Raw genomic sequence first — 27,859 nt, forward strand, 5'->3', positions numbered from 1 at the left:
TCGAGTCTTGAAGTGTCTTTGCTTAGAGTTATTAGTGTGCTGTATTTCTTTCAAATATTGCAATTTTAGATAGAAGAAAAATCCTCATTTCCATTTTGGCAATATTTTTGCCAGTTACTCCATAGCAATTATGTATGTGTTGACATTAATTATTATAAAGTGCCTTGAGATTTGACTCTGCTGTGTAATTGTATGCTATTTGTACAATGAATTCCTACTACTTCATCATTTGAAAAGGAGTGCCTTGCCAGTACATATTTGATTCTCACTTTAGTGTCTGAATTGCAGTGAAGCTGCACTTCATGGGTGAAAGGAGGTTTTCTTTGCTTTTAGAGCTCTTAGTACAGCTAAATGTCATGTCACAGAGCAAATCTGTTTCACATAGGTGTCCTGAAGCTGGCACCTGAACTGGCCAAATGGGCTCATCTGAAATGAGAGGTTTTCCAGTGGAGCAGTTGCTATTGTGTTTGTCTGAGAATTTTTTCACTGCCTTAGATGTCAGCCATTTCTAAAAGGCGTTTTTTTGTTTGTTTGTTCTATGTAAAATGTAAGCATTATGAATTGTCTACGGAAAACCTGTACCTTGTCCATTGTATTAGGTATTAAGCAAAATTAACGTTTTGAACAAAACAAAAACAGTCCGTTATGCATTACTGATACATTCAGTGTTGAGGCTGGACCCTCCCATTCCACCTAGCACATTGCATTAGGCACGTTCCTTTTCACTATGTGGTACTAAGTATTGATTTTGCTAAAGAGCTGGTCCATTGGTATCAAGCCACCATTACTTCTCTCAAAGTCAAAAACCACATTGTGATGTTCCCAGTGGGAATCATGGTGGCCAACTGAAAACTTGGGAATGGAGGACGACGCATGCACAGCATTTTTATTTTCAAATATGCTGAAGAGAAGAAAAATGGGAGTGCCCCCCCTAAAATTCACCGAAGTCAACAGAATTCATGTGAAGCCTGAGGTTTTAAAGTAACTAAATTTCAGAAGACTAAAAAAATTGCATGTACGTTTTATTAAACCTATGATCACAATAATATTTTAACTTAGATCTCTTTGATTTCAAAAATGTAGAAGAAATAGAAAAAGAAAATATGAAGGAAGGAATGAAGAAAAGAAAGACATCACAAAATATTATTATTTCTGTAATAACTAAAGCAGTTTTCAAAATATGATATGGATTTACTGCAGTCCCTCAATAGAGAAAATTACAGCAGATTTCTGAGGAAAATTGTGAACTTTCTTTTCTTGGAGAGACATTTTTAATATGATGATATGGACCCTTTAATAAAAACCAGCCCTTTGGTAATAAAGAAGGACCTCGTTGTAGGTTCCTGCAGCTGCTTCTCTCTGATCTAGATCTGAGAGATACTGTATTTTTATCTGGACAACTGACCGTTGGTCATTTGTTCCTTTAGACTAAATATGAGTCTAGAGTAAAACCATTATTTTCTTTGTTTCTAAAACTATACTCTCAACCACCTAATTACACCATCTTGATTGAACACACATGTTCCTCTTTCCCTTTACATTCTTAAGAGCAGTTTAGCTCCTTATACCACCTACCTGAAGCCCCATTCCCTTTCGCCTTAGAGAACCAACATCACCAAAGATTTGCCTTCATGTTTTCCTTGCAGCCCTGCACTTTAACCTTGAGATCATACCTGCATGTGTTTCTCCTCTCCATCTTTGATAGGACTTCCTAGCCTAGAGATAAGGTACTTCTCTTCAAACTGCTCTTGCCCTCAGAGTTCTATCCAGTTTGCTAGATTACACTTTCCATATTTGAAGAAATCTTTAATCAAGTCTTTGCCCATTTTCTGGTTCCATTTGCTATGTGACTGCATCTGTCCTCGGCCAGCCCTGTATCTCTTCATCTCCATCTTTGAATGGGGTAAGCCTGAAGCCTGCTCAGCGACCCAGAGGACCTCTAACCCTTTCTGAATGTAGACAAATGAGTTTTAATATCAAATACCCTCTGCAGGCACATTTCACTTTTGCATATCTTTACTATGATATCTTGATCTTTTGGACCTTTAATCTCCACCCCCTTCAGCATTATCAGATTTTCTATCTCCTCTGCCCTTTGCTGAACTCACGGAGCCTCCCAGAGAGGTGTCTCAAAATTATCTCACAAACTAATTATCTTGAAATATTTCCTGCATAGAAATTCTCTTTCAAGAGTGAGAGATTATCTTCTATCACTGTATTTTTCCACTTTACCCAATAGCACTTTTTTAAGAAATAAGTCATCAGAAGTACTCTTCTTTCATCCACACTTATACCTACTATGCAGCTCTGTTCATTTTCAATTTAACTGGGATCTGTTGACTCTGAATATGAATGAATAAAGTCAAATCACAGCATCCTTAGCATGATAAACAGTATTTTAGTCAAACTAAACTGTGTTCTCTGGAGAAAAGGTGTGTTTCCACTTGCAAAACTGTCCAGATAGCCAAAGACTGTCACAAACAGCTGTGTGAAACCTCTCTAACCATAGTAATCTGACTGAAAATTACAATGTTTGCTACCAAAGAGGAAAAATTGCAATTCTGCATTCAGGCAACTTGTTTCAGCAGGTTCATCTCTCCTATAACTTCTTAGCTAGATGTGCTTCTATTTTGTTATGGAAGATAATGATAATGGTTATTATTCATATCATTTTATTAGCAATGCCTTGAGCACCCGGTAACTCTGATTTATCTGACAGTTGACATGGCATGTTTAAAAAAATTGGCATATCAGCTGGTAGATAATAATGCAGCCATAGCCGGGTTTGGTACATTGAATTTCACTGACATTGCTACTTATGAAAGGAGAAATAACTCTTTTTTTCTCTCTTTTTCACTTGTGATTGCAAGGCCCAGACAATTCAGGCAATACAGTCAGTGCCGTGTATATTTTACTACTACTCTCCCTGGAAGATAGAGCCCTGTCCTACTGGGTCTATTTCTACTGTTTAAAGGGGCAGTGTTATCATATCCCTTAAATATATGAGGGTAGAGGGATGGAATGTTCTCAATGTGAAGAACGGATTAGTCACATCCTGGCATAACTCTCTGAACTGCTCCAGGGCCCCTTCGGGTGACTTAGGGAAAGCCCACTTTGTCACGGATTATGAATGGCACTTTTTGTCTCCCTTGCAGCAGTGAACGAAGGACCAGCCACCCAACAGCCGCCCATGTTGCCCCCAGCACAGCCTGAGCATCCCAGCGGTGAGGAGGCGCCCAGCAGAACCATCCCCACGGCCTGTGTTCGACCAACTCATCCACTCCGCAGCTTCGCCAACCCTTTGCTACCTCCACCGATGAGTGCAATAGAACCGAAAATCCCTTATACACCGCTTTTGTCTCAGTCAGGTAAGTGCCCATTTGTTTACACTTAAAAGCTTTGTTATCCCTGGTGGCTCCACGTAAGTACTTGAGGGTTCCGAGAAGGCCTGGACGTAATGTATCTTTTTGACATTGATTATGTGCCCAGCATGCTCATGTCTTTCACTGATGTTTGTGGTGCAGCTTTTAAGTATTTGCCTTATAAGCAACCGGCTGGTTGTAGGTGCCTTTCATTCCTTTGGAAAGTTGTTCATTGATCCTGAATGTCAGGCCAGTACTTTTAATGTGTGCTATAGGTATGCCCACTAGAGAATACTGGAAAAGTTCTTCTGTCTGCCACATGAGTTGTAGGATTTAAAGCTAGACTCCAAGACTAGAGTAAAAGGTACAGAAGTCTGCAAAATAACTTTTTAGAGAAATGCATGTAAATCTCATAATTCTGCTTTGTTCTTTTCATTAGTCATCTTGCAGGGGTTCTTATTTTAGAGTTCCAAGGCCAGAAAGGCATATCAGACCAGTGTAGTGTCTAACTTCCTAATTTTAGAAATAGAGAAACCACAACTTAGATAGATAGGAAGTAACATCTCTATGTTTCCTTTCTAAGAAAGTCAAATGGCAGAGAGGAGAACCAGAGTCCCTAATTCCCAGTGCAGTGTTCATTTTATTACCTTAGCTGGTATCCAGTGAGGCTGAACCAGAGCTCCTTTTCATTTCTGTTAGGGGTTAGGGAGATGAAGGGGGCACAGAGAGTGACAAAGGAAGAAGAAGGAGGAGGAGAAGGAGGAGGAAGAGGGGGAGGAGAGGAGGAACAAATAGATAGGATGAAATATAGGTCACTAACTAGTTCAGTAGATACATAAAGAACTACATAGTGCTCAAAATTATTTGGAATATTGGCACTTTAGGTTAAAGTGCAGGGTTGAAGGGAAAACATGAAGGCAAATCTTTGGTGATGTTGGTTCTCTAAGGCAAAAGGGAATGGGGGTTTCAGGTAGATGGTACAAGGAGTTCTCTGCCATATTTCACCAGGGTTGGTCTGGTGACCAAAGAATGCAATGGAAGTGATGGTATGTCACTTCCAAAATTAGGAATAACCTAGTAATGTTCAATGGTTCCAAGTACATAGAGATGCCACCTTAATAGACACAGGCAGCTGGATGGACCAATCGGCCACTGTACAAATACATTTGGGTTAGTTTCTGTTACTCAGATCCGTACCCACAGCAATTTTAGTCACTGCATTAGTACGTAAACCTCACAGTGACTGCTTAAACTAGGAAAAATAAGACTGCAATTATGAATCTTAAATTTATATTAACATTAAGACTATATCTTGTTCCTGGCATCATATTAATCGATTTGTGTGAATCACCTCTGGTGTTCTCACCATTCATGTAGTGTCTCATATGGATGCTCGGCTACAGGAGGGATGTGGGACTCCATCCCTTGAGATGCACGCTGCATGTTGCGCCTGGGCAGGATGGGGTCTTCTCTGACACATAGGCTCACTGCAGGTCATGACTTCATTTCACAGGAGACGGCTCTTCTAGCCCAAAAGAAGCCCACACTAGGATTTAAAGCAAGTCAAGCAAGTCTATATTGTCCAAGCCCTTCTCCCACTCCCCACGTATATATCCCACATACACATGATGAGGAGAATCTGCTACTTGGTATTGCCCCAAAGCTATGAGGTCTTTGCTAGTTGAAACAGGGACAGTTTGAAGCAAGAAAACTTATTTCATGAAATTCCTGTGTCGAGAGCATGCTGCCTGGTGATTTCTGGCTACACTCAGTTTCCCGCTGAAATACCAACCAAAGGAAATGATCTTGGAGGAGACATAGTCAGGATAGATGGCAGGTTAATTGCAACTACTAGTAATAACTAACCTTTACTGAGCATGTGCTATGTGACCTGCATGCTTCTGAAGACTTGTAGCATGGCGTACGATCCTCAAAAGGTTGCTACTTTCTTAACCCCATTTCATGGATAAGGAAATTGTGACACAGAGCATCTAAGTAGCATATTTAAGTCTACACAGCTAGGGAGTGGTGCATCATTTCCCACCTTTCTTTAACTGCAGAAAGCATGGTTTCCGAACTCTTAGGAATTCATTTGTAACTCTTAGTTTATGTCTAACTCATTTAATGACAAAAACAAAGATAATCTTTTAAAGCCTATTAAATTAAATCATTCTAAAACTGATAAAAAGAAAAAAATGTGAAACATCTGAAATAATTCTGAGTTGGGGAATACCATTTTCTCATAAGGCTTCTTCCCTCACATTTTAATAAGGAAAGATGAGAATTTTGTCAAAAGCTTTTTCTGCACCTATTGAGATGATCGTACGGTTTTTATTCTTCAGTTTGTTACTGTGGTGTATCACACTGATTGATTTGTGGATAGGAAAAATCCTTGCATCCCTGGGATAAATCCTACTTGATCATGGTGTGTGATCCTTTTAATGTATTGTTGGATTCAATTTGCTAGTATTTTGTTGAGGATTTTTGCATCTATATTCATCAGTGATATTGGCCTGTAATTTTCTTTTTTGTGTGTTATCTTTGTCTGATTTTGGTATCAGGGTGATGCTGGCCTCATAGAGTGAGTTCGGAAGTGTTCCTTCCTCTGCAATTTTTTTGGAATAGTTTCGGAAGGATAAGTGTTAACTCTTCTCTAAATGTTTGGTAGAATTCACTTGTGAAGCCATCTGGTCCTGGACTTTTGCTTGTTTAGAGTTTTTAAATTACTGATTCAATTTCAGTACTTGTAATTGATCTGTTCATATTTTCTATTTCTTCCTGGTTCAGTCTTGGGAGATTGTACCTTTCTGAGAATTTGTCCATTCCTTCTAGAGATGTTTAACTATTTTATACTGAGAATACCAATTTTATAATGCCAAGAAACTAAAGTGCTATAGTACTTTATACTGTTGACTATTCTCTTTATTTGGAAGCAAAGGTCTTGTTTTTGAGGAACTATGTAATACAGAGAAAAAAGATGGAAATGATATTCAAAAGTCCATTTTAAGTGAAAATTTTGCTGTGGCAGTAATATTTGGTTTGGAACACAAGGTTTGGATATCAACCCATGCTCCAAGTGATCTATAATAACAAAAAATGACCCCCAAATGACCCAGTGATCCTAATTTTAGAAAGAACATCTGATAATAGGCAGAACAAAGCACTTACCTTTATTATTTACTAGTTATTGTTTTCTTCTAGTTACAGTAAAACCGAAGCTGCCTTAAGCAAAATCTGGCACAATGTAGCATAAATGAGTGTATTATATCTTTAAAAGATGGAAAGGAGATTTTGTTCTTCTCTCTCTACATCTATTCTCTCAAATAATAAGCATATTTGAAGAACCATTCTCTGTTCTAATGTCATGTGGACAAGATCTCATTTTCTTTTATTTCCATTGCATGTTTATAAGTCTTTTGTTTTAATGTTGTTTTTGTTTTTAGTGGAACTATTTCTTACAAACTATCTTTTCTTTCAGATTTTCCAATATCTCTGGCTTGCATTTTCGGGGTTGATTTTATTTTTTTCATAGTAAATACCATCCTCCCCCACTCACCTGAAGCACACCCCACCATCACTTGGGAATTATTAAATGCCTTTCCCTTTTTTGTTTCTCTTATTGTCTCCCTGTGGTTCCTGTTCATTTCGTAACGCCCTACCTCATGATTTTCAAATAAGTTCTCCCTGCATTGCTCCTGACACATGGTAAATAGTATGCTTTTAAGAAAGGGCTGATGTTTACCTATTCTAATAGAAAAAGAAAATTAGCAGACTGACAAATGTATTAGCTGTGACATTAACTACTTGCTTCTTAGTCTAAAAGATGAAATATTTAGAGCTTTTGACAAATTTTAATTCTAAGAAAATCATTACTGTAGTCAAACTGATTGATGAAGTAAAGTCATTCTCTTGTTGGCTTAAAAAAATACCTCAAATAATTTTACTCTGGGTTTCACAATAAAGGAATGTGTAATTACTAATTGAATTTATCTTTACTTACCACAAGTAATTACTTTAGAATATGGTGACGTGAGGCATCACTGTAATTTTTAAAGATCACGCCCAATGAGAAGTTCCTTCTGGTTTGAAACCATTTAAATTAGGATCAGTGAAGAAGTTCTTTCCCTCCTCAAATTCCTGTGTGTGGTTTTTCTTGGGCAGCATTATCGATCTGTGCCTCAGTTTGCCTTCCAAAAAGGCATGCGAAGCTATGTTTGCAGCAGTTTTATGTGAGGTATAGGGCACCACATAATATGCAGTAATGACTTCCTTGGAGTTGCAGAGAATTTTGCAGTATTTCTCTAGTAAATGGTAATTAGAAAATCATCTTGTTGTCATAACGAGTGACATTCTACCTACCTGAAAACACAGATTCATTCCTTCATTTATTTTTTCCTTCCACAGTTAGAAATTTAGCTTACTAGACTCTAGGGTGTTTTATGGTGTTTCTTACAATTTCATCATCACATCATGATAAAGTGGTTCCATTTCTTAATGCTTCATCTCTGTGTGGTCTTTACACATATCAGGGAGGCTACACATACTGCACTTTGCAAATCACAGATGTGAACATATAAGTGATTTGGCTCAGTCCCCTTTCAGATTAAATAGAAAATGTTTGATAAGAGTGTTGGGTTTATGGCATTATAGATCTGACATAAATTCTACAAAGGGCCAAGATAGGCTGTTTTTTTTTTTTGTTTTGTTTTTCTTCTCTAGTGAAAATTCCTTTTAGCTGTGAACTGATCAACTGCACTTTAAATGAACCTGGATTAGGAGACCATTTGTCTTTTAAGGCTGTAATTCTAAAGGGAAAGAACATGTGGCCTCTTAAATAGTGACTTTTATATCGTAGCGCTGTTTTACAACATTAGCCCCTCTGGAGTTCTTGCATCTTTGTAAAGCTGCATACATGCTGTATTGTCTTCCATTTACACATTGCATTTCTACATGTTTTAATTTATAAAAGCGAAAACCTAGAACATCCTGATCTTTTCAATCTTCTAGGGTTCGATATGTCAGTGGACATGACAAGACCAAAACTCACTTCATTGTACTGCGAAATTGAGTTTGATTTTCCTTCTACAAATTGTGGCATGTGCTTCAATTTGTCTGAGAACCGAGGACAAGGAGTGGGTGGAGGTGGCTGACAGTGGACAGAAAAGGCATTTGATTTATATTTTATGGCTGGTTGGGAAATCATGTGTTCCTGCTATAACCTGATCTTTCTGGCAAGCCTCATTCAGTAAATATACTATCACACAAAACTGCCAATAAATTACCATGATACATTAATAGAATTCCTTTCCTTGAGTCACCTGTAGTCTACTGTTGGGGGTGTTCATCAGTATTCCACCTGAGTATTCCATTCTGCTGAAATGAGTCACAGGCAGAGGTCAGACATCCTTTAGCATGTGGAACAAGAGGGTCACTTTTCAGGCCAGTCAGATCAAATAAATCACTGGCATAGTTAAGTAGGAAAAATGTGTTGATTTGATGTTTTTGGAGCGAATACCACCAATCAATTTCAGAGTGGAAAATTACACCACCTCCTTCACATTTCATCTCATGTGTAGGCTCATCTCTGTGTGTGTTTTTGGTTTTTTGTTTGAGGTTTTTTTATTGTGGTTTTTTTTGGTAGGTACCCCCTTGAAATTGTCTTGTCCTCATTCCCAACAGATCATTTTTTTAATAGATGAAATTTGATTTGATTTGGTCTAGTCATTCTAAATTATTACTTGGTAAATGTAATTAAGTCAAGTTTGCTTTATACATCACCAATTTTTGTGACTCTGGAACCTACTTGGTGTTTTAATAAAATACTATTTCCTTTAGTATGGTGTTCCAGTATTTAAATAGAAAAAATCTCTGCTAACTGCCTCAAAGAGAGGGAAGCCATTTCTAGAGGACACTTTATGAGTAAGCCATGTGACTGGTACCTCAATTATAAATGACAAAACTGAAGCCTGAAAAGGTTAAGCAGCTTGCCCAAGGTCAACAGTTGAGCTAATGGCCAAGTTTAAAGAATTCAGAGAAGTAGAACGCTGAAGAAAAATAAAGGATTTTAGTTAGCTTTTTGTTCTGTGAGTAGTTATTCTTAGATTGACTTTTTCCCTATAAGCAGGCTTCTAGGATGATTCTAGTTATTAAATATCGCTCAGAAAGAATTGTTTTATAGCCGGGAGGTTGAGTTATTTAGCTTAGTGTCTGAGTAAATGTTTTATTCCTTTATGTAGGCTAGACAGAGGAAAGGAGTTATAGCAAGATAGGAACTAGACAGGAGCTCTGTAATAACTCCTGTCAAACTCACCTGTCCAACCTGCCGGATCCCTCTACAGGAGGGCAAGGAGCCAGGGAACTGACATCTGTTGCTTTCAGCACCATGCACCATGGATGGCCAGGGCTTTGGAGTCCAATAATAAAATTAAGATGAGCAGAAGGAAGTGTAAAACAAAGATAAAAGTTAACGCACATGAGAATATTACTCAGATTGTGGCTTAGAACATGTGAAGGTCAACGAGACTGAAAAAGGAATGGCTGATACTTTTCAGAATTGCAAAAAGCTCTTGGGAAGAGGGGGTGAATGAGCACCATTGAGTCAAAATTTGAGTCCTTTTGATCAAATTTTTATGCAATTAAAAAAAAAACAAGAGAAAATATTGTACCAAGAATTGCTAGAGATCATAAATAAAAATTGAGGCTAATTATCTAATTTAAACAATTATACTCTAGGGTTAAAGTATTGCATTGCTATCTAGATAATCATAGAGAAAATGAAAACAAATCTATTTTCAGAACCTTGTTACCTAGTAGACTATATAATTTGAAACATATAATCTAAGAAGAATGTCCTTGGATTATACTGGGGAGTGGTGGCCTTGTGGGTGACAGAGGATGATGAACGAAAGGCTGAGGAATAGGTTGTTTGCAAGGCAGCAATTATTCCTTTCACATATCCTATGAACCTGCTAGGTCACATGGTTAATTACTTCTATATAGATGTTGTTACTTGTGAAATATCTTGAGGATCGTAGTACCTTGCAGAAGAATAGCATCCCCTTTATTCCTAAAAAGAGGGAGTGAGGCTCAGTGCAAATAGAGTCCTGAGGACTACTCCCTCCATTATGCTAGTTATGGAATTCTGCTCCCCTGAATCCTACTAATTCTAATCTGTGGAATTAGATAAACTTTCCTCTTCAAAGAGAAATAAAACATGAAATTCCAGCAATCTTAATTACTGCATAAATAAGGGTGGATGTTCTCTCTGTATTTCTTCTTTGCTTTGTGAAAGAGTATGAGTAAGAAAGGTTTTCCTTTGAGTACAGATTCTGAGCTGCACACTGTGCATCTTAAGTCATCTAAGCATTTGACAGAGCTCCTTATGGTTCATCAACATGTATCAGATTCCAGTTGCTTTCTTTGGGAACGGGGGAAATTTTGAAACAGACAAAACGTGTGCACATAAACCTCTGGGTTAATGAATTGTTGAAAATGTGTTGTGAAAGATCTAACACGCTGAAACAATCTCTGTGATTAAAAGTGAGAGTTTAACCATCAGTGAACTACTTCTGAAGATATGACCTGCAGTATCTAAGAGAATGTGTAAAAAACACTTAAAGATCCTACTTCTTCTCAATGTTTGTAACTTTTATCTTATTGGCAGGGACTTAATGGGAAATTCAAGTGCCGTGTTAAACACCTTCCTAGAGAAGACTTTCATCTTAGGCTTGCAGAGGATTGATGCTCTTATTGCCAGAATCTCTTTATTTACCATAATATCAAAGCTCTCAGAGGAGAATGCCTTTATCTTTTGTGGTAAAATGGATTCCAACAAATTGTTTTTGCATTTGGTGCAAAACAACCATCACTGTTTTGCCCATTTGATCTGATGGTACCTACAGCCACTGCTCTTTTCACATCTACTCCAAATTGCCCTTCTTAAATATTCTTCTTTCACATTTCCCATCCTCTTACCCAGTTGTTTGTATCTTTCTACTCCTGTGGTCACCTGAGTCATGATTTTTTATAGAAACAGCATATTTCAGACTACAGTAATGTGTTTACCTAGTGTACCTTTAAAGTCTGAGATTGTTGGTTTAATCTTTAGGTTTGGTAGGTGCTGCATTTAAAATTATAGTTATTTATTTTCTTCTTGGCTCCTCTCTGGAGTGGGACCACAGTTAGTTAATAGAAACAGAATGCTTTGGGCACACAAGTCTGAGCTGACGCCTGCCATGGTGCAGGACTAAGGGCAGGAAGGCATCATGTAATGAGAATTTGGCCAGTCTTCCTGTTCTCTTTGGCAGGAGCAAAGTGTGACTGAAAGAGGACTTACAGGAGGAAAATAATAAAACTCCACTAGGACTCAGCTCCCCTATTCATTGGGTAGGTTGGCCTTGAATAAGTCATTTAACCTCTGTGCTTCCATTTTCCACAACTATAAATGGGGAGGATAAAATCTAGCCTGGAAAGAGTTTCATTTTCCTGAGGGAGTCAAAGCATGTCAACATGAATGGTGCTAGCTAAAGATGTTCGCCCTGAATCCAGGAGCTTCTGATTTGATATACTCTGGAGACCACATTGCCCTATAAATTGGGCCCAGTGAAGTTTCCAATGCCTTATAATAAGAAACAGTGGCATCATGTGGAAGGGGGTTTAAAAGTACATTTTAATGGTTCAATGGCTGGTGAAACAAGATCTAACTCCTGAAGGTTGTATTGCACCACGAGTATGTGCACCAGAGAAGGAGCAGCCAATGAAATGGGCCCTTGCTTGGAAGACAGAATGGTCTTGAGCAGAGAATTTCAGAACATCTGCTCAGAGCTGTCTGAATATCATTTCTTAAGTCTAGAGAGAAGCATAGCCTCTTTCAATTAAACAGGTCTTGCCCTTAAATCATAAATCCATCCAGCAGCCAGGAAGCTATTTCCCACCAGCCCCTTTAAATAACCAAACTGCTTTAGATAGCATTCCCCCTCCAATTTCTTAATGTCTCTCCACCCATTGTTATGAATGTCTGTTCCTCAAGCCACTAAGGATTTATGTCCAGTAGATGTATAGATTTGGTGGTATGGTGCTTGACTTCCTCTCACTTATAAACGATGCATCTCCTGAATAGCTTCTCATGATGAACCAGTGTAATGTGACTTAAGCCTTTGGAATTTCCAAGGTCCCAGCTCTCACTTCCAGCTTAGCCTGCAGAGGGAAGAGCAGGGTAAAGAAGAGTAAGAAGTGAGGACCCAGAAGTGCGCTGCTGAAAGTGGGAAAAAGGATATGTCTCATCAAACACATGTAAAATATTACTGACACCTTCATCTTCTCATTTACAAATAATATGTATGTTCTTTTTTAAGTTTTTTTTAATTGAAGTATAGTTGATTTACAATGTTGTGTTTATTTCTGCTGCACAGCAAAGTGATTCAGTTATACATATATATACATTCTTTTGTTATATTCTTTTCCATTATGGTTTATCTCAGGATATTTATCCTATACTGTAGGACCTTGTTGTTTATCCATTTACAAAAAAATATATATGTTCTATTAAGGATATTATAGTATGGCTCATTTCCAAATGTGATTTGAGATATAAATTTTTAATTCTAAACTCTCCATCAACATGACTATGTAAGCAGAGCTTCTTAAATCTTAGATGCCTAGGAATCACCTGCAGAGCTTACTAAAATGCAGGTTCTGATTCAGTGGACCCAAAAGAGGGCCTAAGATTCTGCGTTTCCAAGAAGATATCCAGGTGCTGCTGATTTTGCCCTTCTGTAGATCACATTTTGAGTAGTGAGATTCTTAAACAGATCATGTGCTCTTCACCTGGAGTTCAGGGAAGAACTTGTGGGTTTAGTAACTCTTCTGAAATTAAATTCACGTGTGTGTGTGTCTGTCTGTCTGTATGTCTGTTTTTTCTATTTAGTGGGTTCATAGGTTTCATTAGAGTTTCAAATGGTTCATTATTTGTAAATAAGCTAAGGACCACTTAAGCTGCCTTTTTGTCATTCACCCTGCATTTAGGCTCTGCTATGGAACATAAACACCGAAGTCTTTTTTTCTTTTGCCTTGGTTTTGTTTGTTTGTTTTGCAAGACCAATTCCAAAATATCTTTTGCAGAGATAACCTTCCAGAATCTAAGGCCAAGAGCAGAACACTTTTGCCCTGCTCAGTGAAAAAATTAAGTTATTCATTTTCTCATAGAAACACCAAGGCTTTTGTGCACATTTTTCAGTGCCTGAGGAGGGAATCCGTTAGATTAGTATTTATAAATGTCTTAAAAGTGGTCCCACTTCAGAAACTCTTATTTTTGTTGCCTAAATGAAAACTGATAGAGAAGGTCCACAACTCTCTAGGATAATTTTTCTCCAGAAGATGAGTTCCTGCGGGAAATGGAGATGTGTTGTCACTTGAAGGGGGTCATCATAACCTATCCTTGGCACCTGTGTTCTGGTGTGCAGTGGAGAGCACTTCCAGCAGAAACTGAATGATTACGTACACATTTCCCCCAACAGTGACTCATCATTCGATGTAAATTTCAGATTCAGCCAGTGTCACACCAGGATGAATAGCATCTGAAATCTGTAAAACATATTCTTAAAAACATGGCTCATGGTCGTGAGGGTAGGCGAACCTCTAAATAGCAGTAGTATAAATCACAGAGATAATTTTTAATGGGAAGTAATTGAATGTTTATTTGAAGAGTGAAGAAGCTGAGTTATATAATATCCTGAAAGATATCATCCTAAATCATTTATTGGGTATAAACTAATTCTAAGGAGTAAATATGTGTCTGAGGAGGCTCGGTTGTGGTAAAGAAGGGGTAGGAGAGAGGAAGGTTTTTAAAGAAAAAGAACCTTTTTCTCCAATCAATATTGGAGAAATTAAAATCTCTCTCCCTCCATCTTACTATGTCTGTCTCTTTCTTTTTGTTTTTTGTTTGTTTTCTGGATCAGAGCTCCTGAATTGAAATGGAAACAGGTGCTACATAAGCACTTACCAGTACATGAGTACTTGAATTTGAGAAATCCCAGACCAGAGACCGGAACAATGATAGAACATTGGAAAATACCTTGGAGAAAAGTGTATTAAAATGAATTTTCCTAGGTCTCTTGATGTTTCGAATGTTTGAGTTTTTGGCTCAGAGGCCTCATCTTGACCTCTTTCCTTGAGTTTGTGGGTTAGACAGATGGTACAGGATCCGGTTCCTGGAAGGTGACCTGGAGCCCCCATCTGCCAGGGGTAGGCCATCCAACCACAAAGGCGCCACCCTCTCTTCTTCCAACTTCCTTGTCTCCCAGATGCCACACAATCAGTACTTTCTCTAATTCTTTCCTGGGTTAAAGCTCATAAAAGCTCATAAAGCTCAAAAAGTTTCTCTATGTATTCTGTATGTAGTATGACTCTAATTAAATAGTTCACACTTACATGACATCTTCTTACACCAACATGTAATACCATGATAGACACTCATCTTCAATATTCTTTAATGTAACAGTAAAGCTTAATACGTGCCGAGTCCCAGTAGATCCTCAGGAAAAAGTGAACTGATCTAACCATGACGATGATGTTTGCAAACTTCATTAGTGATAATTACCAATAGTAAACACTTATCTATCACTTTACTGTCTCATTTAATCTTGACAAAAACACCGACAGTAATGTATTATTTCTCCCAGTTTACACATGAGAAATTTTGGAATCAGAAAGGATGAAATAATTCATTCAATGCTACATTGTATTTAAATGGCAAGACAAGAGTTTGAACCTAGGGCTTTCTGAAACCAAACCCTACTTTTCTGAACAACTGTATTATAATGCATATACGTAAAGGGGCAATGATTATGTAAATAGTAATATCACAAATAATAAACATTCAACCTATATTTGGCATCTCCCTTAACCTGTAAATTTACACACTGGAATCCAGAGGTTTTCTGGTATTCTTCTATGATATTTATACACGACACAGTACTCTAGCTTATGCTTTCACAAAGGAAAAGAAAACATAGACATTATTTCTGTGTTGTCTATATATTGCTTACATTTCCATTGTTTATTTTTTAATTTTATTTAATTTAGGTTTTTTATACAGCAGGTTTTTATTAGTCATCGATTTTATACACATCAGTGTATACATGTCAATCCCAATCTCCCAGCTCATCACACCACCATGCCCACCGCCCCCCGTGGCTTTCCCCGCTTGGTGGCCATACATTTGTTCTCTACATCTGTGTCTCAACTTCTGCCCTGCAAACCAGTTCATCTGTACCATTTTTCTAGGTTCCACATACATGCGTTAATATACGATATTTGTTCTTCTCTTTCTGACTTACTTCACTCTGTAAGACAGTCTCTATATCCATCCACGTCTCAACAAATGACTCAATTTCGTTCCTTGTTAAGGCGGAGTAATATTCCATTGTATATATATACCACATCTTCTTTATCCATTCGTCTATCGACGGGCATTTAGGTTGCTTCCATGACCTGGCTATTGTAAATAGTGCTGCAATGAACATTAGGGTGCATGTGTCCTTTTGAATTATGGTTTTCTCTGGGTATATGCCCAGTAGTGGGATTGCTGCATCATATGATAATTCTATTTCTAGTTTTTTAAGGAACCTCCATACTGTTCTCCATAGTGGCTGTATCATTTTACATTCCCACCAACACTGCAAGAGGGTTCCCTTTTCTCCCCGCCCTCTCCAGCATTTGTTGTTTGTAGATTTTCTGATGATGCCCATTCTAACTGGTGTGCGGTGATACCTCATTGTAGTTTTGATTTGCATTTCTCTAATAATTAGTGATGTTGAGAAGATTTTCATGTGCTTCTTGGCCATCTGTATGTCTTCTTTGCAGAAATGTCTATTTAGGTCTTCTGCCCGTTGGGGATTGGGTTGTTTGTTTCTTTAATATTCAGCTGCATGAGCTGTTTATATATTTTGTAGATTAATCCTTTGTCCGTCGATTCGTTTGCAAATATTTTCTCCCATTCTGAGGGTCGTCTTTTCTCCTTGTTTATGGTTCCCTTTGCTGTGCAAAAGCATTGAAGTTTCATGAGGTCCCATTTGTTTATTTTTGTTTTTATTTCCATTACTCTAGGAGGTGGATCAGAAAAGACCTTGCTGTGATTTATGTCAGAGTGTTCTTCCTGTGTTTTCCTCTAAGAGTTTTATAGTGTCCGCTCTTAACGTTTAGGTCTCGAATCCATTTTGAGTTTATTTTTGTGTATGGTGTTAGAGAGTGTTCTAATTTCATTCTTTTACATGTAGCTGTCCAATTTTCCCAGCACCACTTATTGAAGAGACTGTCTTTTCTCCACTGTATGTCCTTGCCTCCTTTGTCATAGGTTAGTTAGCCATAGGTGCATGGGTTTATCTCTGGGCTTTCTATCTTGTTCCATTGATCTATGTTTCTGTTTTTGTGCCAGTACCATATTTTCTTGATCACTACAGCTTTATAGTATAGTCTGAAGTCAGGGAGTCTGATTCCTCTAGCTCCGTTTTTTTTTCCTCAGACTGCTTTGGCTATTCAGGGTCTCTTGTGTCTCCATACAAATTTTAAGATTTTTTCTTCTAGTTCCGTAAAAAATGCCATTGGTAATTTGATAGGGATTGCATTGAATCTTTAGATTGCTTTGGGTAGTATAGTCATTTTCATAATAGTGATTCTTCATATCCAAGAACATGGTATATCTCTCCATCTGTTTGTATCATCTTTCATTTCTTTCATCAGTGTCTTATAGTTTTCTGCATACAGTTCTTTTGTCTCCCTAGGTAGGTTTATTCCTAGGTATTTTATTCTTTTTGTTGCAATGGTAAATGGGAATGTTTCCTTAATTTCCTTTTCAGACTTTTCATCATTAGTGTATAGGAATGCAAGATTTCTGTGCATTAATTTTGTATCCTGCAACTTTACCGAATTCATTGATTAGCTCTAGTAGTTTTCTGGTGGCATTTTTAGGATTCTCTATGTATAGTATCATATCATCGACAAACACTGACAGTTTTACTTCTTTTCAAATTTGTATTCCTTGTATTTCTTTTTCTTCTCTGTTTGCAATGGCTAGGACTTCCAAAACTATGTTGAATAATAGAGGTGAGAGTGAACATCCTTATCTTGTTCCTGATCTTAGAGGAAATGCTTTCAGTTTTTCACCATTGAGAATGATGTTTGCTGTGGGTTTCTCGTATATGGCCTTTATTATGTTGAGGTAGGTTCCCTCTATGCCCACTTTCTGGAGAGTGTTTTTCATAAATGGGTGTTGAATTTTGTCAAAACCTTTTTCTGCATCTATTGAGATGATCATATGGTTTTTATTCTTCAATTTCTTAATATGATTTATCACACTGATTGATTTGTGTATATTGAAGAATCCTTGCATCCCTGAGATAAATCCCACTCGATCATAGTGTATGATCCTTTTAATATGTTGTTGGATTCTGTTTGCTAGTATTTTGTTGAGGATTTTTGCATCTATATTCATCAGTGATATTCGTCTGTAATTTTCTTTTTTGTAGTATCTTTGTCTGGTTTTCATATCAGGGTGATGGTGGCCTCATAGCATGAGTTTGGGAGTTTTCCTTCCTCTGAATTTTTTTGCAAGAGTTTGAGAAGGATGGGTGTTAGCTCTTCTCTAAATGTTTGATAGAATTCACCTATGAAGCCATTTGGTCCTGGACTGTATTTTGTTGGAAGATTTTTAATCACAGTTTCAATTTCATTACTTGTGATTTGTCTCTTCATATTTTCTATTTCTTCCTGGTTCACTCTTGGAAGGTTATACCTTTCTAAGAATTTGTCCATTTCTTCCAGGTTGTCCATTTTATTGGGCTAGAGTTGCTTGTAGTAGTCTCTTAAGATGCTTTTTTATTTCTGCCGTGTCTGTTGTAACTTCTACTTTTTCATTTCTAATTTTATTGATTTGAGTCCTCTCCCTCTTTTCCTTGATGAGTCTGACTAACGGTTTATCAATTTTCTTTATCTTCTCAAAGAACCAGCTTTTACTTTTATTGATCTTTGCTGTTGTTTTCTTTGTTTCTATTTTATTAATTTCTGCTCTGATCTTTATGATTTCTTTCTTTCTGCTAACTTTGGGTTTTGTTTGTTCTTCTTTTTTTTTTTTTTTTTTTTTTTTTTCGTTTTGCGGTATGCGGGCCTCTCACTGTCGTGGCCTCTCCCATTGCGGAGCACAGGCTCCGGACGCGCAGGCCCAGCGGCCATGGCTCACGGGCCCAGCTGCTCCGCGGCATATGGGATCCTCCCAGATCGGGGCACGAACCCGTATCCCCTGCATCGGCAGGCGGACTCTCAACCACTGCGCCACCAGGGAGGCCCTGTTCTTTCTCTAGTTCCTTTAGGTGTTAGGTTAGATTGTTTATTAGAGATTTTTCTTGTTTCTTGAGGTAGGCTTGTTATAGCTATAAACTTTCCTCTTAGAACTGCTTTTGCTGCATCCCATAGGTTTTGGATCGTTATGTTTTCATTGTCCTTTGTCTCTAGGTGTTTTTTGATTTCCTCTTTGACTTCTTCAGTGAATTCTTGGTTATTTAGTAACGTATTGTTTAGCCTCCATGTGTTTGTGTTTTTTACATTTTTTTCATGTAATTCATTTCTAATCTCATAGTGTTATAGTCAGAAAAGATGTTTGATATGATTTCAATTTTCTTAAATTTACTGAGACTTGATTTGTGACCCAAGATGTGATCTATCCTGGAGAAGATTCTGTGCAAACTTCAATCTGCTGTTTTTGGATGGAATGTCATATAAATATCCATTAAATCTATCTGGTCTATTGTGTCATTTAAAGCTTCTGTTTCCTTATTTATTTTCATTTTGGATGATCTTTCCATTGGTGTAAGTGAGGTGTTAAAGTCCCCCACTATTATTGTGTTACTGTCGATTTCCTCTTTTATAGCTGTTAGCAGTTGCCTTATGTATTGAGGTGCTCCTGTGTTGGGTGCATATATATTTATGTTTGTTATATGTTCTTCCTGGATTGATCCCTTGATCATTATGTAGTGTCCGTCCTTGTCTCTTGTAACATTCTTTATTTTAAAGTCTATTTTATCTGATATGAGTATTGCTACTCCAGCTTTCTTTTGATTTCCCTTTGCATGGAATATCCTTTTCCATCCCCTCACTTTCAGTGTGTATGTGTCCATATGTCTGAAGTCGGTCTCTTGTAGACAGCATATATATGGGTCTTGTTTTTTATCCCTTCAGCAAGCCTGTGTCTTTTCATTGGAGCATTTAATCCATTCACGTTTAAGGTAATTATTGATATGTATGTTCCTATGACCATTTTCTTAATTGTTTTGGGTTTGTTTTTGTAGGTCCTTTTCTTGTCTTGTGTTTCCCACTTAGAGAAGTTCCTTTAGCATTTGTTGTAGAGCTGGTTTGGTGGTGCTGAATTCTCTTAGCTTTTGCTTGTCTGTAAAGCTTTTGACTTCTCCATCGAATCTGAATGAGATTCTTGCCGCGTAGAGTAATCTTGGTTGTAGGTTCTTCTCTTTCATCACCTTAAGTATATCATGCCACTCTCTTCTGGCTTGTAGAGTTTCTGCTGAGAAATCAGCTGTTAACCTTATGGGAGTTCCCTTGTATGTTATTTGTCGTTTTTCCCTTGCTGCTTTCATTAATTTTTCTTTGTGTGTAAGGTTTGCCAATTTGATTACTATGTGTCTTGGCGTGTTTCTCCTTGGGTTTATCCTGTATGGGACTCTCTGTGCTTCCTGGACTTGGCTTGATGTTTCCTTTTCCATGTTAGGGAACTTTTAGACTATAATCTCTTCACATATTTTCTCTGGTCCTTTCTCTCTCTCTTCTCCTTCTGGGACCCCTATAATGAGAATATTGTTGCATTTAATGTTGTCCCAGAGGTCCCTTGGGCCATCTTCATTTCTTTTCATTCTTTTCTCTTTATTATGTTCCACAGCAGTGAATTCCACCATTCTGTCTCCCTGGTCACTTATCTGTTCTGCCTCAGTTATTCTGCTATTGATTCCTTCTAGTGTAGTTTTCATTTCAGATATTTTATTTTTAATCTCTGTTTCTTTGCTCTTTAATTCTTCTAGGTCTTTGTTAATCATTTCTTGCATCTTCTCAATCTTTGCCTCCATTGTTTTTCTGAGGTCCTGGATCATCTTCACTATCATTATTCTGAATTATTTCTCTGGAAGGTTGCCTATCTCCATTTCATTTAGATGTTTTTCTGGGGTTTTATCTTGTTCTTTCATTTGGTACATAGCCTTCTGCCTTTTCACCTTGTCTATCTTTCTGTGAATGTGGTTTTTGTTCCACAGGCTGCAGGATTGTAGTTCTTCTTGCTTCTGCTGTCTGCCCTCTGGTGGATGAGGCTATCTAAGAGGCTTGTGTAAGTTTCCTGATGGGAGGGACTGGTGGTGGGTAGAGCTGACTCTTGCTCTGGTGGGCAGAGCTCAGTAAAACATTAATCTGCTTGACTATTGATGGGTGGGGCTGAGTTCCCTCCCGGTTGGTTGTTTGGCCTGAGGCAACCCAACACTGGAGCCTACATGGGCTCTTTGGTGGGGCTAATGACAGACTCTGGGAGGGCTCAGGCCAAGGAGTACTTCCCAGAAGTTCTGTTACCAGTGTCCTTGTCCCCACAGTGAGCCACAGCCACCCCCTGCCTCTGCAGGAGACCCTCCAACACTAGCAGGTTCATCTCGTTCAGTCTCCCCTGGGGTCACAGCTCCTTCCCCTGGGTCCAGATGTGCATAGTACTTTGTGTGTGCCCTCCAAGAGTGGAGTCTCTGTTTCCCCCAGTCCTTTTGAAGTCCTGCAATCAAATCCCACTGGGCTTCAAATCTGATTCTGTAGAATTCCTCCTCCCATTGCCAGACACCCAGGTTGGGAAGCCTGACAGGGGGTTCAGAACCTTCACTCCAGTGGGTGGACTTCTGTGGTATAAGTGTTCTCCAGTCTGTGAGTCACCCACACAGCAATTATGGGATTTGATTTTACTGTGATTGTGCCCCTCGTACCATCTCATTGTGGCTTCTCCTTTGTCTTTGGATGTGGGTTATCTTTTTTTGTGAGTTCCAGTGTCTTCCTGTCGATGATTGTCCAGCAGCTAGTTGTGATTCTGGTGTTCTCACAAGATGGAGTGAGAGCACATCCTTCTACTCTGCCATCTTGGTTCCTCTCCTCCATTGGTTTTTATTTTGTCACACTTTTTCAGTTTTCTTGACATATATGTACTGATTACATTTTTTCATACTTGAACTGTCCCAACACATCCAACTGGGAAAAGTTTCGTTTTTCATTGGAAGACTAAAACAACTACCTATGTAGTTGTCAAAAACCCGAAGATAATATGGGCTTATTTCTAAGTCCCGTACAAAATATCCTGCAACCTATTGTTCAGAAGTAGCTTCCAATTATTTTATAGATAGGAAATATTCAGAAACTTCATGCTGCAGAATATGTTGAATATTGAATAATTTATGAAACATTGCATAGAAACATATTTTCCTCATAAAAACTTTCCCATATATGGGCTTGAAGAGAACTTCTTTTTGGCCCAGCATGACAAGGACTAGTCAGAATTTTTCATTGACATTTAGTTCCACTGCAAATAAAGAAGAATAAAATCTAAATTAACTAGTATCTTTGGGGAATGGACTGTTCTCAGGAAATTGCATTTCTGGATAGTTCAGGGTAAAACAGAAATCATTTTATAACATATAAATGTTTATCAGTTGCCAATTCTATGTTAGCTGTAAACTTATGGCCGAGGAGAATGCCATTTTGCACATGCTTTGTCCTTAAATCCCACACCACTTCTCTAAAGTACACCATGTCAATTTATATGGGATGAACCCAGAGTACAGAATAATTGAATAACATCTCCAAGGCCACAGTTAATACAGGGCAAGGATAGGATATAAGTCTGTTTCTGTGTGACTGTAATATTTATTCTCTTTCCCCAATTGCAAAAGTGTACTAGGACGAAAGACCAGAGTAAGGAAAGGCCCAGAGTTGCACAAGTACAAGACATTTTCAGAGTCTGTAGGTAAAGCTATCTTGCTAGAGGATGATTCCTAGTGCAGTTATGAGATAATAACATGGAAAAGGGCAGGGTACAGTGAGCAAAAACAGAACAGTGCTTTGGGAGGATCAAATGGTAAACCAAGATGGAGACAGAAAGTGTGTGATGTAGGCTGACAACAGTGAGAATAGATGGAACAGACAGTTGTAAGAGTTATCATCCCAAAGAATAAACAGGTGATGAAGGAAAAGAAGAGGTCCAAGGTGACTCTGTTGTTTTAATTCTTTGTCTTTGGTAACATGGTTAGAAACAAACAGAAGGAAGTGAGCTGAGAGGTTCCTCCTTGAAAGGAGTGGAAGAGTAGGAAAGAGTGAATTATGTTCAGAGTTTGGGGTTAGCAGGTGCCAACTATTATATATAGGATGGATAAACAACAAGGTCCTACTGTATAGCACAGGGAACTATATTCAACATCCTGTGATAAACCATAATGGAAAAAAATATTTAAAAAGTATTCATATGTGTGACTGAATTACTTTGCTGTATAGCAGAAACTAACACAATATTATAAATCAACTATATTTCAATTTTTAAAAAAGAGTGGGGCTTCCCTGGTGGCGCAGTGGTTGAGAGTCCGCTTGCTGATAGAGGGGACATGGGTTCGTGTCCCTGTCTGGGAAGATCCCACATGCCGCGGTGCAGCTGGGCCCATGAGCCATGGCCACTGAGCCTGCATGTCCGGAGCCTGTGCTCCACAACGGGAGAGGCCACAGTAGTGAGAGGCCCGTGTACTGCAAATAAATAAATAAATAAATAAATAAATAAATAAAATAAAGAAGAGTGAAATATGTTGAGCATAAAGGGGCAGTGGGACATCCAAGTGGAAATACGTAGGGGATGGATATGGTAAAGGGCTAAGAATTCAAGAGGAAAGTCACATTGAGGAGTAGGCTGGGGAATCATTGTCTGAGAGCTAAGAGTTTTAGCATATAGTAGATAGACTTAGATGACAACTCCCAGGGAATGAATTTGAAGGAAAGAAAAATTTGAAAGCTGTACCTTAAGGTAAATCTATATTTTATAAGGGAATAAAGGAAAGGTACTAGTGATAAGAAAACAATGATAGAATAATTTTTCAGAAGCCAGGAAGGGAGTGTATCTCAAGGAAAATGCAGTTTTAAATACAATAGTTCTTTGATTCAAAGTTGCCATAGAGTTGTTTTTCCTCTAATGTTTTATTATAAAAATATCAAATGCCCAGGAAAACTGTGAACTCCCATCTATCCACCACCTAGATTCTACAGTTAACTTTTTTTGTATTTTCTTTGCCACATATTTCTCTATCCCTCCACCTTAATTTTTCTTGCACTTCAAAGGAAATCACAGACATTAGTTCACTTAACCCCTCAACACTTCAGCAAGTATTTAAGAGGCCATTGCCTATGGAGTGTACCACTGATTTAGTTGTAAATTTTAGGGGGAAAATAAAAACTATAATAATTGTACAGAATCACTTGGAAGAAGCATTCTTATTTCAGGGAAATTGCTGTGAATCTTAGAACTGAGGAAATGTAATACTAACAAATCCCATGGAAAGGTTTACAGCACACATACTCATTAGACTGAAACATTATGAGAGTATTTATGACCTTTATAGCTGACATTTCTCTAAATTGGTGAGGGCAAAAGTCAGATGACCAGAGAGCTGTGGGGAATAAATAAACAGATGATGTGCAAGTGTAGACCAGCCCTATTAAGTATGGCAGCAAAACGCAGGAAAGAAGTTGGTCTGTGGAGAAAATGGCAGTATTCACTTAGGTTGTTGTCCTCAATGGCAGACATGGTCTCTGGGGTGGATATGCTGTCTAACTCTCACACTTGAAAAATTTTTTTAAATATGTGGCCATACTCCATTGACTAAGTACTTTTCTTTGAGCTTTTAAAATGTTCTTGTGCCTTGAAAATACTAATCATGTTGTGTTCTGGTCAGTCGGAGAGGCAACACATGTAAAAGCTGGAAAATACTGGGTTACACTGATTGTGCACTAACCCCAGAATGTAATCTGGAAGTTATATTTCTGGCCATAATTATGATATCCATTTGTGTGTATGTGCGTTTGAGTATGTGTGTGCCTGTGTGTGTGTGTGTGCGTGCGTGCACGCACATATAATTTGATGACTTCTATTAAAGATGAAACCAGATTTTAAAAAATCAATTATTTCAGGATATTAAGAAATCTAGTTTGGAGTAGTAAGTTTTTACTCTAAAAACAGAATCCTCTGTGGCAATCAAATTTTCATAAAGGAAAATATTTTCAATATTTACAAAATAAATTGATTTTTGAAAAGTGAAAATTATTATACTTATATATCATATGAAATATTTACCAGAAATGTAATCTATTGCATACTAATGTGGATGAATTTGGGTCGTGATGACATTCTACACAGAGTACATAATTTGAAAAGTTGTGCAAGACTGATTCTGGATTTCTGCATGGTTTCTACATTTTTCTGATGTTTTCATGAAATACTATGGAAACTTTATGCAGTGTCATTTGTTTTCTTATGAACTGAGAGTGTGGTTTCTCTGAAGAAGTTTGATCACTAGGATATCATCAAAAATGGGATAATAAAGGAGAGATTTTTAAGTCTATTTTTCATGAAGAATAGAATTGACAGTTTTCTTCCTAGGGGCGCAAAACAGCTGAATTGCAGTAATTATAGAGAGCTCAAACTTGTTGCTTCTTGTGGCTAATTGGGTAGAAAAAGTTAGAAAATTAAAGTACAGATTTGGGCAGAAGATACAGAGTTCTAAACTATCTAGAAATGATATGGAATATCCATGAAATTAACTGAGAAGGCTTTTGAATTTGACATGGTATGCAAAAGGACACAGGAAGTCAAAGTAGGCCTCTTAAAGTAATGGAAGCAATATAGAATCAACGTTTTTACCTTGAATTATGGGAGCTTGCCAATAAACAACACAGAGGTTCAGTTTTAAGTGTGTAGTTTTTTATTTTGTTTTGGTGTTTTGCTAATTTATGGTCTAGGAACCTCAGAGAAGCATCAAGAGAAAAGGGGAGAGATATAACTATTCTGGTAAATTCATTTCTCACAATCGTTGATGACTTTCCTGGAAGTTTCTTTATTCTATAGGGTTTCTAAATCAAGAAGCAGGAACAAGTAGAACCATAAGTGCAGTGTCTTTGCATCCTCATCTGCTTATTGTTGCTTTGGTCCACCTCAGTCTTGTTTCCAGGAATGAATTCCACAAAGTATGATGTCAGCTCTATTCTGTAGGAATTAGGCACTGATGTAAGTCCTAAAGACAAAAAGACATATTAGACAAGGTTTTTTTGTCCTTGAGGGCTTCTTAGCCATCCTTTGCTTAGTCATTATTTCTCAACATAAACTTTATAGAATGACTCATTATCAGTTCCAGCTCCTTTTAAATCCTCTGTTAAGGCTCTCCCTTATCAATTATAAAATGCAAAGCAAACACTCTCCTGTATAAAAAATTTTTATGGATTCAAAGCCATCTGGGACAATATTTAACTCATCTTTCTAACACAGTTGGTCACTTTCTTCCTCCAGTATTTTGAGAACTTTGCTATTTTCTTCAGTTACAGTTGGGTAGGTTCTGATGTGCCCAGTGAATTTAGGACTTAGATTCCAATTTGCAAAGGTATGAAGGTACAACAAACCACAAATGTATAGAATTAAGAAAGGGTATATCTTTAGAATTGGAGCAACTAGACCTTGGTGTTTCCTCAAGGGAGGAATTGAATTAATTTTGGATTATTATTTAGTTGTTCAATCCAGTAAGGTGGATGCCTTGTAGCCTAGAGAAAAAAGAAGATGGAAAAAATATCAATATCAGTTTTGAGAGGTGTCCCAGGAAGCACAAACGTCTCCCCTACTCAGGTGCAATGGTGACAAAAGAGTCATTAGTAGAAAAGAATCCCTTATATGGTCCTTTCTATCATTTATCTTTAAAATGTAAACAAACCCAAGACAAGGGAAAGATGATAATCTGTTAACATTTGTCACTAGTTAAATTATTGGATCATTTTCTATCATGTGGGAGGATGTAGGGCTGTATGATGGCTCCTGGTGTCTCATAGTGGATGTGCACAGAAAGAAGAGTATGGGGGACTGTGTGTGGGGGAGAAGTATCCCAAAAGGTAAGAGAACAAAAGAGGAAAGATATTTGAAGACAATTTTCACACTATGCGTTGCTCAAACAGAGGCAAACTGCAAAACCATGTACTATATTTTTTCATTTATTTTATTAATGATAGAGTTGATTTAAAATGTTGTGTTAGTTTCAGGTATAGAGTGATTATATTTTATATATTTATATATATATTATATATATATGAATATATACATAAAATATAAAATTCTGTTTCAGATCTTTTACCTTATATGTTGTTACAAAGTATTGAGTATAGCTCTCAGTGCTATACAGTAGGTCCTTGTTGGTTATCTCTTTTACATTTTATATATAGTGGTGTGTATATGTTAATCCCAAACTCCTAATTTATCCCTCTGACCCACCTTTCCCCTTCAGTAAGTTTGTCTTCTGTGTCTTCGGGTATATTTCTGTTTTGTATATAAGTTCATTTGTATCATTTTTTTTTTTTAGTTTCCACATATAACTGATATCTTATATTTGTCTTTTTCTGTCTGGCTTACTTCACTTAGTATGAGAATCTCTAGATCCATCCATGTTGCTGAAATGGCATTATTTCATTCTTTTTTATGGCTGAGTAATACTCCATTGTATGTATGAACCACATCTTTATCCATTCATCTGTTAATGGACATTTAGGCTGCTTCCATGTCTTGGCTATTGTAAATAGTGTTGCTATGAATATTGGGGTGCATGTATCTTTTTGAATTATGGTTTTCTCCAGATATATGCCCAGAGGGGGATTGCTCGATAATACGGTAGCTCTATTTTTAGCTTTTTAAGCAAACTCCATACTGTTCTCCATACTGGCTGTACCTATTTACATTCCTTCCAACAGTGTAGGAGGGTTCCTTTTCCTCCGTACTATCTCCAGCATTTATTATTTGTAGACTTTTTGATAATGACCATTCTAACTGGGGTGAGGTGGTACCTCATTGTAGTTTTGATTTGCATTTCTCTAATAATTAGCAGTGTTGAGCTTCTTTTCATGTGCCTTATGGCCATCTCTATGTCTTCTTTAGAGAAATTTCTATTTAAATCTTCTGCCCATTTTTTTTATTGGTTTGTTTGTTCTTTTGATATTGAGCTGTACGAGCTGTTTGTATATTTTGGAGATTAATTCCTTGATGGTCACATCATTTGCAAAAATTTTCTCCAATTCTGTGGGTTGTCATTTTGTTTGGTGTATGGTTACCTTTGCTGTGCAAAGTTTTTAAGTTTAATTAGGTCCCATTTGTTTATTTTTGCTTTTATTTCCATTACTCTAGGAGACGGATCCAAAAA

The 27,859-nt window shown here is 37.5% G+C and overlaps 1 protein-coding gene across 1 annotated transcript in view; it reads left to right on the plus strand.

Annotated features, from left to right (window-relative positions):
- The window catches only part of DCC (DCC netrin 1 receptor), an 808,121-nt gene that overhangs the window by 749,314 nt on the left and 30,948 nt on the right, over positions 1 to 27,859 (plus strand). The window contains exon 27 of the mRNA XM_060118369.1: positions 3,156 to 3,368. Coding sequence (XP_059974352.1) covers positions 3,156 to 3,368 — 213 coding nt within the window. The remainder of the gene's footprint in view (positions 1 to 3,155; positions 3,369 to 27,859) is intronic.

The sequence above is a fragment of the Mesoplodon densirostris genome, chromosome 15 (assembly GCF_025265405.1).
Source record: "Mesoplodon densirostris isolate mMesDen1 chromosome 15, mMesDen1 primary haplotype, whole genome shotgun sequence".
NCBI lineage: Eukaryota > Metazoa > Chordata > Mammalia > Artiodactyla > Ziphiidae > Mesoplodon > Mesoplodon densirostris.